The 13,163-nt window shown below is 40.7% G+C and overlaps 1 protein-coding gene across 1 annotated transcript in view; it reads right to left on the reverse strand.

Annotated features, from left to right (window-relative positions):
• The window catches only part of MYH9 (myosin heavy chain 9), a 70,166-nt gene that overhangs the window by 21,119 nt on the left and 35,884 nt on the right, over nucleotides 1-13,163 (reverse strand). The window contains exons 6-15 of the mRNA XM_066184027.1: nucleotides 11,984-12,076; nucleotides 11,229-11,292; nucleotides 10,590-10,688; nucleotides 9,598-9,741; nucleotides 6,565-6,660; nucleotides 5,367-5,485; nucleotides 4,131-4,283; nucleotides 2,772-2,945; nucleotides 1,808-1,981; nucleotides 1,133-1,247 (exon numbers count right to left, since the gene is read on the reverse strand). Coding sequence (XP_066040124.1) covers nucleotides 1,133-1,247; nucleotides 1,808-1,981; nucleotides 2,772-2,945; nucleotides 4,131-4,283; nucleotides 5,367-5,485; nucleotides 6,565-6,660; nucleotides 9,598-9,741; nucleotides 10,590-10,688; nucleotides 11,229-11,292; nucleotides 11,984-12,076 — 1,231 coding nt within the window. The remainder of the gene's footprint in view (nucleotides 1-1,132; nucleotides 1,248-1,807; nucleotides 1,982-2,771; nucleotides 2,946-4,130; nucleotides 4,284-5,366; nucleotides 5,486-6,564; nucleotides 6,661-9,597; nucleotides 9,742-10,589; nucleotides 10,689-11,228; nucleotides 11,293-11,983; nucleotides 12,077-13,163) is intronic.

Consider the following 13,163-nt stretch of genomic DNA (forward strand, 5'->3'; position numbering starts at 1 on the left):
AATCTACCTCAAAATAATGAAAAGGACAGTCACTTGCAACAGAAAATCCAGCTAAGAACAATAAATGAAAACTGCTAAGGTGCAGTCAGTTGACCTTTCAATCCCAAAAGTAGTCTCATACAGCAAAGGCCTTGCTAGGCACAACTTGCTGATGGCCTTTTTTTATCCAGGACAAGTTCCTTTGCCAAGCTTTCTTTGAAATGATCAGCTGAAGGGAAATCCCAGTACTAAAACCGGTGTTAAACAGGATTTCCATCTTTATGCTCAGTCTCAGAAATCTTCCTTCTATATCTTGCAAGAAATACAGCTGTGCTAGCTCTACATTCAAACAGTTGACAGGGATTTGTTCCTACCCAAGTTATACAAGAGCAACTTTTAGCACCTGAATGTGTCTGTATTTTTGCATCCACTTTCAAGGTGAATTTTACTTTTGTTTCAAAGTCCATGAGGAGCTACTAGCACAAAGCAGAGGAAATGAACAAGAAAGACAGGCAGGTATGACAAAGGGACAAAGAGAAGTTAACGGAAGCATTTCTTGCATGGCTCTAGGATGCATCACACACATGACACAACAGCTGGGTTTCTCAGTCACCTGGTTCTAGATGAAGAATAGGAAAGTGTTGATAGAAATAGGCTCTCTGAACCTTCTGCATCTCTGCAACAGACAGAGACGTCAAAGAAAACCTACCACAGAAAGTGACAGTAACAGTAAGACCAAAAGCAGATAAAACCCAGAGAAGATAGAGTAAAATACTGAACAACACTGCAGAAAGGGCACACTTAGTTGCAGGACTGAAAACAGATTCCACCTCAGATCTAGAGTGTTGCAGCTATGCAAGCTGCTGGCTCATAATGGTGCATTCGTATTTTATCCCAGTATTCCTCATTTCGAGGAATTGCTATATATGCAACAAGCTTAACAGAAGTTGATGCAAATGAACCTTTCTCTTGAGTTACAGTGAACTTTTAATGAAATACCATGATCTAAGCAGAGGATGTTCCAGATAATGCTCATCTTGACGGCTTAGTCTTCAGGGGGAAAAAAGCAAAACAGTTCATCACAGGCTTTTGATGCTCAAGGTCTTTCACAGAAAAAAAGAGCAAACAAATGAAATTAAGTTTAATTACGTACCATCTTTCCACAGCTCAGACACAAACTTATCCGATGACTGGTGGAGAAGAGTAGCGATGTTATCATTCAGCGGATCCATGTTCTTCATCAGCCATTCATCTGCCTTGTAATCCACCTGGAGAAGATAAACACATCAAGAAACTTGGGTGGGAGGGGGAGCGATTTCCTGCAGCCCAAAATCCAACATCATCTGGCACAGTCTAGTAAAGTATCACCAAGGTTTGCAAAACAACAGGCTACTTAACCATTCTTGGATTTGTCATTGAAGTAAGCACACCTATGAATTTCCAACCCTTACAAAAAGCTGCACATTCCATTCTGTCAGTAAAGGGAACTGATTTACAATGCTAGTTTGTACCTTCCAGAGTGTGACACAAAAAACAGCTGCATCAACATTTTTGGTAATGAAGGTAATGCAGGTTTCTGAGCAGTACCTCCAGTCTCACAGAACAAATTTAAATTGCTGTCAGTTTTTACATGCCTTGAACTACGAATATAGATATAACTTGCAGGCAGATCTCCTTAGGCCCTGTAAGCTCCTCTGCAATGGAACACTTCCACGAAATCTTTTGATGGTTTCTCATAGGCAACCATTTTGGTAAGTAGCCATTTCTAAGAAGCAGTAGTTATGAATTAAGTATTCCAACCTTCACATTTTAGTAATTAATTCTTTACCTTGCCAGCATAATGTATGATACAGAAGTCAGCTTTGTCTTTCAGCTGTTTTGGCTTCTGAAATTTCGGGTGGGTGCCTTGTTCTTGAACAACTTTTTCCACAAAGCTTTTGTCTGTTGCTTTTGGGAACCAGCATTCTTCATCCAGCAGGGCCAGTATACCAGGAGGCCCAGCCTTAACGAAGGGAAACAACAAAACATCAATAACTACATGACTACAATGATAATTAGCACCTTTAGATGGCTAGAGGAGGAAAAAAAGAATACCTAAGCCTGATCCACATCACATCCACCTCTTGTATGATACCATTTAAGCTACTTCCATTGTAAATACAAATTGTTAAAAGTCCTTCAATATCCTCATCTGAATTCTGACTATTTTTATGAGAAAGTCTCTTCTGTGATATTTGTCTAGGTTGTTTTTTGGGAAAACATTTTTTTAATAGAAAAAATATCATTATACAGTTCCCTAAGTATATTCAGGTGTCTAAATGCAAAAGACCGTAGCAGAAAGTTTCACTAACTAATCCTTACTATTGGAACATCTACTATGAAATTCGTAAATTCTGAAGTTTCATTAGAGCAGACTGAAAGCAACAGAGTTCACAGCTTCCCATCACACCTGTACTTAAGTAAGGAAGTTTACACTACTTATGGCAAGCTGCATATATATCTAGCACCATGCAGACCTACACAAGTGAGGACAATATAGCGAGAGGAAAAAGTGGCCAATTAGATCCATTTTCATGCAGTGTTTCCTACAGAATTGATACTAATAGCCTTACTCGTGACACAGACAAAGACACGTGACACAGACAGTTCACTTCTGCTTCTAATCAAATTAGTGTCATAAGTAGAGGATTACAAAAGCTAGAGGGCCAGTTTCCAATCTAGGGGCAGAGATGATGTCCTCAATGATAAAATCAGTGCAGCCATTTCCTGCAATGGTAAAACAACAAACTTACCGGCTTCTCTATGAGGTCAATGCAGGGCTGCAGGTCCAAGCCAAAGTCAATGAAATTCCACTCTATGCCCTCCCTCTGGTACTCCTCTTGCTCCAGAATGAACATGGTGTGGTTAAAGAGCTGCTGCAACTTTTCATTTGTGTAGTTAATACACAGCTGCTCAAAGGAGTTCAGCTAATGAAGAAAAAGGTAGAAAGATGTTTGAGCAATTGCTTGTGAAGAGACACCTAGTGTCCTCTTAGCATCAAAGATCATATCTGTGGTTCAGGAATCTAATTTAGAGCAGGGCAGACAGTCCACTGTCAATAACCCCTTTGGATATGAACTGCCTGTCACGTCACATGCTGCACACTGCTGCAGTCCCTAGGGAAGTCCCCTTCATAGACGTTGGTTCTCAGACTTTGCAAAAGAATGTTTAGCTATAAACAACAGAAGAGTTACTGCAGCTACTTAACATGGGACAAGAAAGGACTCTGGTTTTCTCACAAAGGCAGAGCCAGCAAGTCCTCTTCATAGGAAGAAGCAGCAACAGAAGCCTGAAGACAAACTCCTAAAACCGTGTGGACTGGAAAGTCCCTTTTTAATCCTTATATAAAATCAGAGCAAGGAAAGTGAGAGGAATTTCTTCGAAATTCCCAGATTTCTTCAAACGATAAGGACAAGGTTAATAACCCACAGTGCGTTTTTTATGTTTGATCACAAACATAATGCAGCATCTGAAGAAAGATTGCCTGCACTAATTCGTCCATATTTAATAATTCCTAAGTATGTTATTTCTTCTCCTCTTCTTTTCATGAGGTCCGGCAACCGTGAAGCCAAAGGTATACCAATAAGGGGGGGAAGGAAACAAAAAAAAATACCCCCAAACACCCAACAAACAAACGGAAAAAAAAACCAGCCCAAACTTTTCTGTGTCTCAGTCTTCTGTTTCATTAATTAATTGGTCCAATTCATTCTGCAGCTGTTCATGAGCTAGACCCAGTGTAATATAACACAGGTTGACAAGAGCTGCCTTGCTGGGATAATGGCAGGATACTTCTTTTTTGATGGCTCTGTGGCTGCTTCAGATTATAATGCAAACCACATCCTAAAACGATTTCAAAGCATCCCATAATAGTTTGGCTTAACAGTTCACTGTCATCTAGAGAAAGAGCTCACATCTCCCTTCTCTCCCTCAACTTTCCTTCAGCTCTTCCTCTCCTACACTTATCCTGCACGAGATCTGATTTTGATTCCTCTTTTTGTGGACTTCACATCCTTTCCAAGAGTGTGTTATTTTCCAGTTGTAAAGCTATTTCCTTCTGCGGTCTTTGCTCCCTGTTAAACTGTGCTGAGTGCAAGGACCTGACATCTCCTTACCTCAAAAATCTCAAAGCCAGCAATGTCAAGGATTCCAATGAAGGATGCACCCTGTCTCTTGGTCTTATCTAAAGCCTTGTTGATGCGCATAACCAGCCACCGGAACATCCGTTCATAAGTGGCTTTGGCCAATGCTTCAATGGCAAAATCAGCCTAAACAGCAAACAGATAAACATCAAAAGTTGCATTACAAACCAAAGAAAGGCACAGATTAAACTATTTCAGGATCTAGCAGCACAACTGTAGTCTAACATTTTTCTCTCCACCAGGAAATTCACTGAACAAGGCTTATTTCAGTTTATTCCAAATGAAAAGTAGATGGTATAGTGATATTCCATATACAAGGGCAAAGAATTTGTCTCATAATTAGTGTGTCAAAATGAAATTTCAGGATCCTGCCTGCTGGAGGAAACAAGAGCTGCTACTGAAGAAACAAAAACTATGCCCAGTCACATTCAAAGACTGTAGTACCATGGAGTATTTCATAGGCCCACGGAAATGAATTTCAATTCTTTTATAACTTTGGATTCATGAAGCCAAATCCCCCCCAGCCACTACCCTACGTTTGACACAAAAACTATGTGTAGCAAGAAATTAAACATCATAAGCGACAGGCAGCATGGTAAGGCAACCTGTGACTTTTTCCAGACTTCAATCTCTTCCCAATCCCTTCAATGTTACAGGGCCACTTTTCTTAATTCTGTGTTCATAAAGAAGCCAGGCAATGAACGAGCACAGGCTTCTGCTCCATTCAAGCAGGCTATGAGCTCCTAGATAAAGTTTCATTTACAGCACAACCACCCAAGACAGTTAGAAAATTTCCAATCAATTCCAAGGGGGAGCAGAAAATTCTTCTATCTTAGTAGCTGACCTCCTCAAAAATAGTGCTTGCTGTATTGCACCAACTTGAAAATGTCACCCTTGCATACCACATTGAAACTGCTAATGCCTCAGGGACAGCCAGTCACCAAAATTAGGGGACTTGTGTTCTCTTCCTTTTTTTATTCAGAAGAGAAAAAGTGCTAAGGGACCGGGTGAACTCTATACAGATTACATGAGCAAGCAAAATGTTATGCTAGAAGCAATATATTATGGGGCAATGTTCAAGTGTGTTTGCCATATGTTGCAATCATAAAGATGGTTAGTAAACACTACAGAAACCTCTGATACATTCATTAGCTGTGCAGCAGTAAGATTAGAGACCAAAGTACTCATTCATTTTTTGAGAATGCCTACCTGCTCTTTGGTCTGAGCTTTCTGGACATAATCTCGTCCAACTTTGATGCGAGGAGTCAGGATACCTCTAGTGAAATCTGTCACATTGATACCCAAAAGGTGAGACACCTTCTGAGCAGCTAAAGATGGTAAGAGGAAACAAAAAGATTCATATTATTCTGTTTTACTCACAGAAAGCAAGAGAAAAAGAAAAACATTCCCACAACTGTCTTTAGAAAAGTCAGTTCAAAAGCTTACAGAAAACATTAAATGAAGGACAGGCTGCTGAGAAAAAATACCTTACTAACAAAAAAAAAGAAGTCCAATAAAAACCCTCTTGCAACCCATACTGCAGTTTACTAAGTTTCTCCAGAAGTCATTAGAGTACATTTGAAGTAATAGTCTCATACAACTAAACTGTAACACAGAAGCTTTAGAAAGGTCATTGTCTGTAATCAATTTAAAAATACATCAGATAATGGATTTCTTAATCAAGCTAATTGTTCTGTCTTCATCTACTGATTACCCTTCGAGACAACTCTGTATTTCAGGTTTCCAAAACCCAAACGGTTTACTCCACTTTAAAATGATATTTAGAGCATATTTTAAATAACAGCAAAAAAAACCTCCCACTTGGTGATAAATTAGCAACATTTGCACTTCTGCAGTACATCTAAAATGAAGGTCTAAGAGTTAAGGTTTCCAACAAATAGTCTTCTGTCATGTGAAACATGGCACTGTTTACACATTCAACAATGGACAGTGCAATTAAAACATGTACACATGTTTTTATACCCACCATAAATCTATCCACCACCTTACTCTTACAGTTACCAGACTACTTACAAAGGCAGCAAAGAACATTCCTTAAAATCTGATAATATAGGTTTGAAGGAACAATTACTGTAGCCTGTTTAAAACACACACTCCACATATTCCAGTAGAGTAATCCTTTTCATCTGTTCATCACGTGTACTTCCTGCCTAGCCCTGACACAAGAACAGTGCCACATTCCTGCCCGTGGGTGGCTGCAAACACACGCCTAGCAGAACACTCTGTTTGTATGGAGCACGCCAGGTCCTCTGACAAATAATTCACCCTGTGGAAAAACAGGACTCTAGCATTCCATCCATACTGCAATACATTCTCCCACTTGCAAGAACTTCCTGTAGGTTTTTCTGGTGCACTTTTTTTTGGTGTGGGGGAGGAGATTGGTTACCTGTATTGTCTGGCATAGAGGCTTGGTCTGTATTACGCTCCTTCTTGAAGACTATGTTGCCAAGTTGAAGAACACCTGAGATAACCTTCAGCAGACCTTTAAAAATAGCAATAACAGTAACAGCTTAGTATCAGACATCACCAAAAGCCTTGACATGACTCAGTTATCTTTCCTAACACGGTTAAGAGGCCCATCTCAGCATCCCAAAAATCCTTCTGAAATTTAGGAAAAAACACCACAGGCTATTCCTCTCTAAACGACTCCTTTTCAGGACAAAGGACACGCCCTGTCATTCCTACGCAAGACTACAGAACCTAGAAATTTACCTATTCTCAAAATCTCTATGAAACAGTGAGACAGGAGTGAGTGTAAAGTGCCATCTACAACATCTATATTTTTTAATAAAACACTTTTTCTCTGCTTGAGGGTCAAAATTCATGCAATGAATTCAATAGTCAATTTTCCTCAACAGTTACTGTGGAACAAAGGAAAGAGACAGTTAAGAGTACACCGCAATGAAAGATTTTGTTTCTTTAACCCTGTAACACTTTCAGTTCTCTGACCAAGATCCGTAGTCCTTACGGACGCACATTATAATGTAGAGAAGACAGCAGGATGTGGGCGAAAGTGCCTGTACCGTAACTATTACTAATTATATGCTGAAGCACCCCACCCCATTACTAATGATATATGCACACTCTGCAAATGATGCACGTCAAAAAAGCCAAACCATCAGATGCCAAGACAGGGAAGATAGTGCCAATTCAATTTTCACCATGCATCAATCAAAGCTCATTGCATAATAGCTTCCGGTTGCCTTGAGCAAAGTAAACTGCCAGTCACTTGAAGGAGATCTTGTATCAAAGGCATTTTTGGTCCCCCAATTTCTACTTGTTTATGCTGGTTTTGTCTGGGGTAGAATCAATTTTCTTCACAGTAGCTGTTATGGGGCTGTGTTTTGGATTTGTGCTGGAAACAAGTGCTCATAACACAGGAGTGTTTTAGTCATTGCTGAGCAGTGCTTACACACAGTTAAGACCTTTTCTATCTCACCCCAGCAGTGAGGAGGCTGGGTGTACACAAGAAGATGGGAAAGGACAGAGCCAGGACAGCTGACCCAAAACTGACCCAAGGGATATTCCATACCATATGGTATCATGCTCAGCATATAAAGCTGAGAGAAGAAGGAAGGGGAGGATGTTGGGAGTGATACTGCTTGACTTCCCAAGTCACTGTGTAATGGAGCCCTGCTTTCCTGGAGATGGCTGAACACCTGCCTGCCACTGGGAAGTGGTGAGTGAATTCCTCATCCTGCTTTGCCTCACTTGCATGCGCAGCTTTTGCTATACCTGTTAAACTGTCTTTATCTTGATCCATGAGTTTTCTCACTTTTACTATCTCAATTCTCTCTCCTATCCTACTGGGCAGGAATGAGTGAGCAGACACAGAGGGCTTAGCTGCCAATTGGAGTTAAATCACAACGCTATCACAAAAAGATTTGTTTTAAGAAAACATCCTTTTGATAAGAGAGTGAACAAAGGCTCCATATATGCTACACTAGGAGTAACAGAAAAGAAATATATGTTTGTGATTGTCCCATTCTTCTTGACACTGGTGCAGCCTCACCTTAAGACCTGGCTGCAGTTTTGGGTGTCACAGTATCAGACAGATATAAAGCTACTAGGAAGTGTCCAAAGGATGGCTATGAAGATGGTGATTGGTCAAGAGAAAGCCACAGGAGGAGTGGCTGAGGTCACTTGGTTGCCCAGCCTGGAGAAGAGGAGAGTGAGGGGGCATTTCACAGCTGCCTACAGCTTCCTCACAAGGGGAGAGCCAGGCACCCATCTCTGGTGACCAACGACAGGATCCAAGGGAACAGCATGAAGCTGTGTCAGACTGGATTTTGGAAAAAGGACACCGGAACAGGCTCCTTAGCAACTGTAAAATATTAAAGCCATTTTTGCTCTAGTGCCTAGAATCAATAACTGGTCTACATGACAGCAAAGACATACCCTAGAGCATACATTAAAAACAACTTTAAAAACTGAGCATAGCAGGACACCCTGAAAACGAATTAGGCTACCCTTTCTTTTATTTGGTTTAGGAAAATTTCTCTTCACCTCCATACAGAAGTTTCAGTCTCAGATGATTCAGGATATCAAGAAATGTATTGAACTGTTGATAACAACAGGATGGATTTTAACAGCTGGACTGTAAAGAGCAGAAGGCACAGGTAAATAAATGTTCCCCACAGCCATAAGACCTGCAGCCTCCAGCAGAGGAGGTGGTGACCTCAAACCACAAAGGATACTTGCTCGCTTCAGTGTAGAGAGTAACAGTCCTAGCTTTAGAAGCCCATATACATTTCAAAAGTGAGACTTCGCAGAACACTGATTCCCAGTCAGTGAGGCAGATCACAAATGAGAGTACAGAGCTCTGGTGAATACATATCACTGCACTTTGCGCTGGCTACGTGCAATTCTATTTTCACTGTCATGCTACTGTGCTCCCAGAATCAGACAATATTAATTTCTGATCAGCAGTTCAGTGTTAAGCTGGAAAGAAAGGCACTATGACCAGCCCATTTTCAACAGACTAATCCAGCAGTGGTTGGATCAGACACTTTAGAGCCACTGCTAAGGGACAGGGGGAGCACAGAAGCCATGTACTGCATAAAAGAATGAGAGGATTCTTGTATCTTGGATTTGTTTTTCATAAACTGGGTATACAAGCCTCAGACTGGGAACAAAAACAGCAAACAGAAGCATGTTTTTATTAGCTGCTTGTTCTAAAGTTAACTCTATAACCTGAAACTGCTGGTAGATCCTGAGGTGGGTCACTCCAAAGCCACTAAATTTTGTTACTTGCACACTGTTTACTCGGGGCAGGGGGAGCAGGAATGGACACAAGCAAAACAAAACCAACAAAATCCCTAAACAAAAAGCTGACAAATCAAACCAGACCAAAAGAACATCAGAACAAAAAAGCTTGAGACATGGCCTATTCCCTCTTTTATTCCTTGCATATTCATACCTATCTGCTCTTCATCTGGGATGCCCATGATCTTCATCGCCTCCATGGTCTCCTGAAACATGTCTTTGTCTTGCTGACCGGGGATTGTAACATGCCCATTGGAAAGGAAGCGATATTTGTTGTAAGGCTCCAGCAGTAGATCATCTTAGGAAAGAATTGAGAAAGAAGTTGCTATGGATTTTTTTTTTAACAGACAACAAGCTACCACCAAGATCAAATTTCTGACTAGCATACACTATCAGCTCCTGGATGAACCTAGGATTAAACCCAGTTTTACTTCAGGCTGAACACTTAATGTATTTTAGATAAACATAGAGTTTTTCTGTGTTACTTCTTCCTACTCCTTCCTCTGGACTATTCCACCAAAGCAGCGCCATTCATCATTAGGTCCTAAATCTGTAAAAAGCAGGGATTAACTTGAAAGTAAATTTGCCTTTAATTTCAGATACCTCACTTGTTTCAAGCCAAAATTAATATATTAACTCTTGAAACAGTAGCAGCTATGAGAAAGTCCTCTCCTTGTGTCATTCCTGCAGATCCATTTGCAGCTCTTGCAAAACACAGACCCAGATTACCAGGCTGAGGTATTAAAACAAATTGTACTGGGATTCCAGACTGCTAGAGCTGCTTAGAGGCTTGCAGATTTGCTCCACTCGGTTACATGCTGAGTGCATCACAGCAGGACCATTCCTGCACCAGAATGGTTTACATCATGCAAGACTAGACTAAACATGGGACAGTGATTTAGATAAGGAAGGGCGTAGAGTCATTGCTGGCAGGGAGGCAAGTGCAGGAAGGAACCAGAGAAGCAAGTTTTCAGGAACTGAGAAGTGCAGGGGGAGGGCAGATGGATGTATGAGTGCATGAAAGAAGTGGAGGAGAGCTGACCATATCCAAAAGGCAGAGAAGAAGGAACAGGTCCTTGTCTACAGGTATTCTGAGCCCTCTGTTGTAGTAATGGGATTGCCTCCTCACAACACAATCATACTTACTCTTCAAATGCTCCCCCGCCCCAGAGAGCAGGTAGTAAAAGATGTGGAAGGTTCTCTCCTCTTTGGCCTGGCGAATTGCACGTGACTTCTCCAGCAGATCTTCAGAGAGTCAAGGCACATGACAGGACAGACAAATCCCTTCCTATTCTGTGGTAGGAGAAAACTACCTGATGTTCTCCTCATATCAATTGACAGGGGTATTGACTTAGCAATCAGTATCAGTCAACAACACGTTGAGCTTCTGGTCTCAATTCTGCCAGCCTCTGGATGATGACTATGGTAAGAGAGACTTAACCAGTAAGAACACAAAACCAGTGGCCATCAATCCCCACTTTTCTTGGACAGAAGCAAGAATGACTTATGAAATTCCACACCCACTCATACTGCTGCAGTTTATGCTTGCATTTCATCTCTTAAGATTAGAATTCATTCATTCATTCAGAAAAGATCTGCACTATGATCACAAATGTCACAAAATACTATTGAGGAAATGGGAGACTACAACAGTGATCTTGATAGCAGAAATTTAGAGTGCTTCCAACTGCTTTCTCAACCTAAGTCAATTGTGACGAGACTGCTAGGTAGCATTCCTGACACCTCTAGAGCCTTGAACCTTTTAAGGGGTTACAGAAAGGATACAAGTCTCGATATTGGCTCCAACAATGTAGCCGTTGACATCAAAGTTGATTCTGATAAATTTGCCCTAAGAGGAAGACAATAGCATGAAAATTAGTATTCTTTGTGTTTGGTAAGAACAGTAAACAACAGAGGTAAACCTTCTCTTTTTAATCCAGGAAAGGAAACTCCAAACAGGTCAGGCAGGTTTTAGGCAAAGCATAAGGTCAGCCAATAGGCAATGCCTGCTGATCACAACAGCAATTGAACAAAAGACACCAAGCACTTCCAGACACTTCTGTCACTGTGACAGCCTACAACTCACACTCACTATGTTTCAACCTAGATTTCCCACAATCAGAGTCCCTTCAATGTCACGTTGCACTACCTTGACACTTCTACCTCTTTCAGCGTTAGCTTCAACCATTTTCATTCTGCTCCAGCTACCCCACCTGCCTCTCAGATTTTGTCTACTGCTCTCAAGAACAAGCAAAATAAAGACGAGTATTTGCTCTCTAGGATAAAACTGACTGTAATGATTATAATAGAAATCAGCACAGATGATCCTGGCACAGGGTCTGGTTTCTTCATTCTAGAGACTTAAAAGATCTGTTCTGGATAATTCACTGAATGAAATTAATTTCCCAGATTAATTTAAAGGAAGTCACTCAGTTACTCTATCCCTGACAGCAATTCACCCAAAAGCAGAACACTCTGGAAAGTGTAAAATACACTTTTGATGCACTTTTTGAATACACTCATGACCAAATAATACTCACAAATCTTGAAGAGTTGTCATTCTTTACTGTCTTGGCATTTCCAAAGGCCTCCAGGATGGGATTAGCCTGGAGCAACTGTCTCTCCAGTTCTCCCTAGAGGGAAATCCAAAATTAATAAAGTAGGTAGCAGTTCACTGCATTAACCTCGGGTCAAACCAGCGCTGCAGTTTCAATTCACACTAGTTTGGCATCTGTTGCAGAGAAGCCATATTAAACCTTAGGAGATGATCCCTTAAACCTTCAAAGGAGACTCATTAGTTATCTGGGTTAAACGGAAACATTCATAAATAAGCCTTATTCCCTTCCTCCCAGTATGTTTTCCTGTTAGCAAGAAGCCCTTCAAAGTCACTTGGCTGTTACATCCTGCAGAATTCCCAGGGACAAAGTGAAAACCACACCACCATCCAAGACCAGGCCCTCATCCCAGAAGTATACTGCCATACAGGCTGGAAGAGTGAGGTAAATCCTATCTTGCTACTTAAAGATAGCTCTGAATACTGCTACTAGTAGGTTAAGAAGTTAGTCTGAAAAGGTCTAATGTTTTATAAAAACGAAACACAAAAAGCTGGCACTTTTCTAAGAGCCTACATCTCACAAAGTATAAACAAGCAAAAATGTCCTCTGTAAAGAGGAACACACAAAAAAGAGAATTAGTGGCATCCCACAAACTGCATGATTGCTTGCATTCTGCTGCCATATTCACACACTCCTCCCCTCAAGGAACACAAAATGCTGGAATTGTAGAAAAAGAAATTCTAAACTTTTATCTCTGCCCAGCACCAGACCATTGCAGCATATACACCTTTCCCTGCAGGCTCTACATGTATCCCTAGCTCTTTTGAAAAATTACTTGTCCTCTGTACTAAAAGCATGGAGTTCTCTATATTTCAAGATCAACTAAAAAGCTTCTGGAGACACAAAATTACAGTTTAGATTAATGTTTCTCTTTTTAGCAGTTATCAGTAAGTACTCAAGACTGCCTGCGCAAAACAGATGGAAATGAAGTTTAATTTGTGAGAACTGCGATTTATGGGGAAACTATTTAAGGCTACCTCTAAAGGAAAATTGTTCCCATTTGTTCTCAAAGACCAATCAGTTCTTACACAGTGTCTCTAAAAATACAAGGAATAAAAAAAAGAGGAAGATAGATCAGAAACTGTACAATGAACTACAAGTCTAT

Source organism: Chamaea fasciata, unplaced genomic scaffold, assembly GCF_029207755.1.
Source record: "Chamaea fasciata isolate MVZ Bird 193981 ecotype frontalis unplaced genomic scaffold, bChaFas1.0.hap1 SCAF_5, whole genome shotgun sequence".
Classification (NCBI taxonomy): Eukaryota; Metazoa; Chordata; class Aves; order Passeriformes; family Sylviidae; genus Chamaea; species Chamaea fasciata.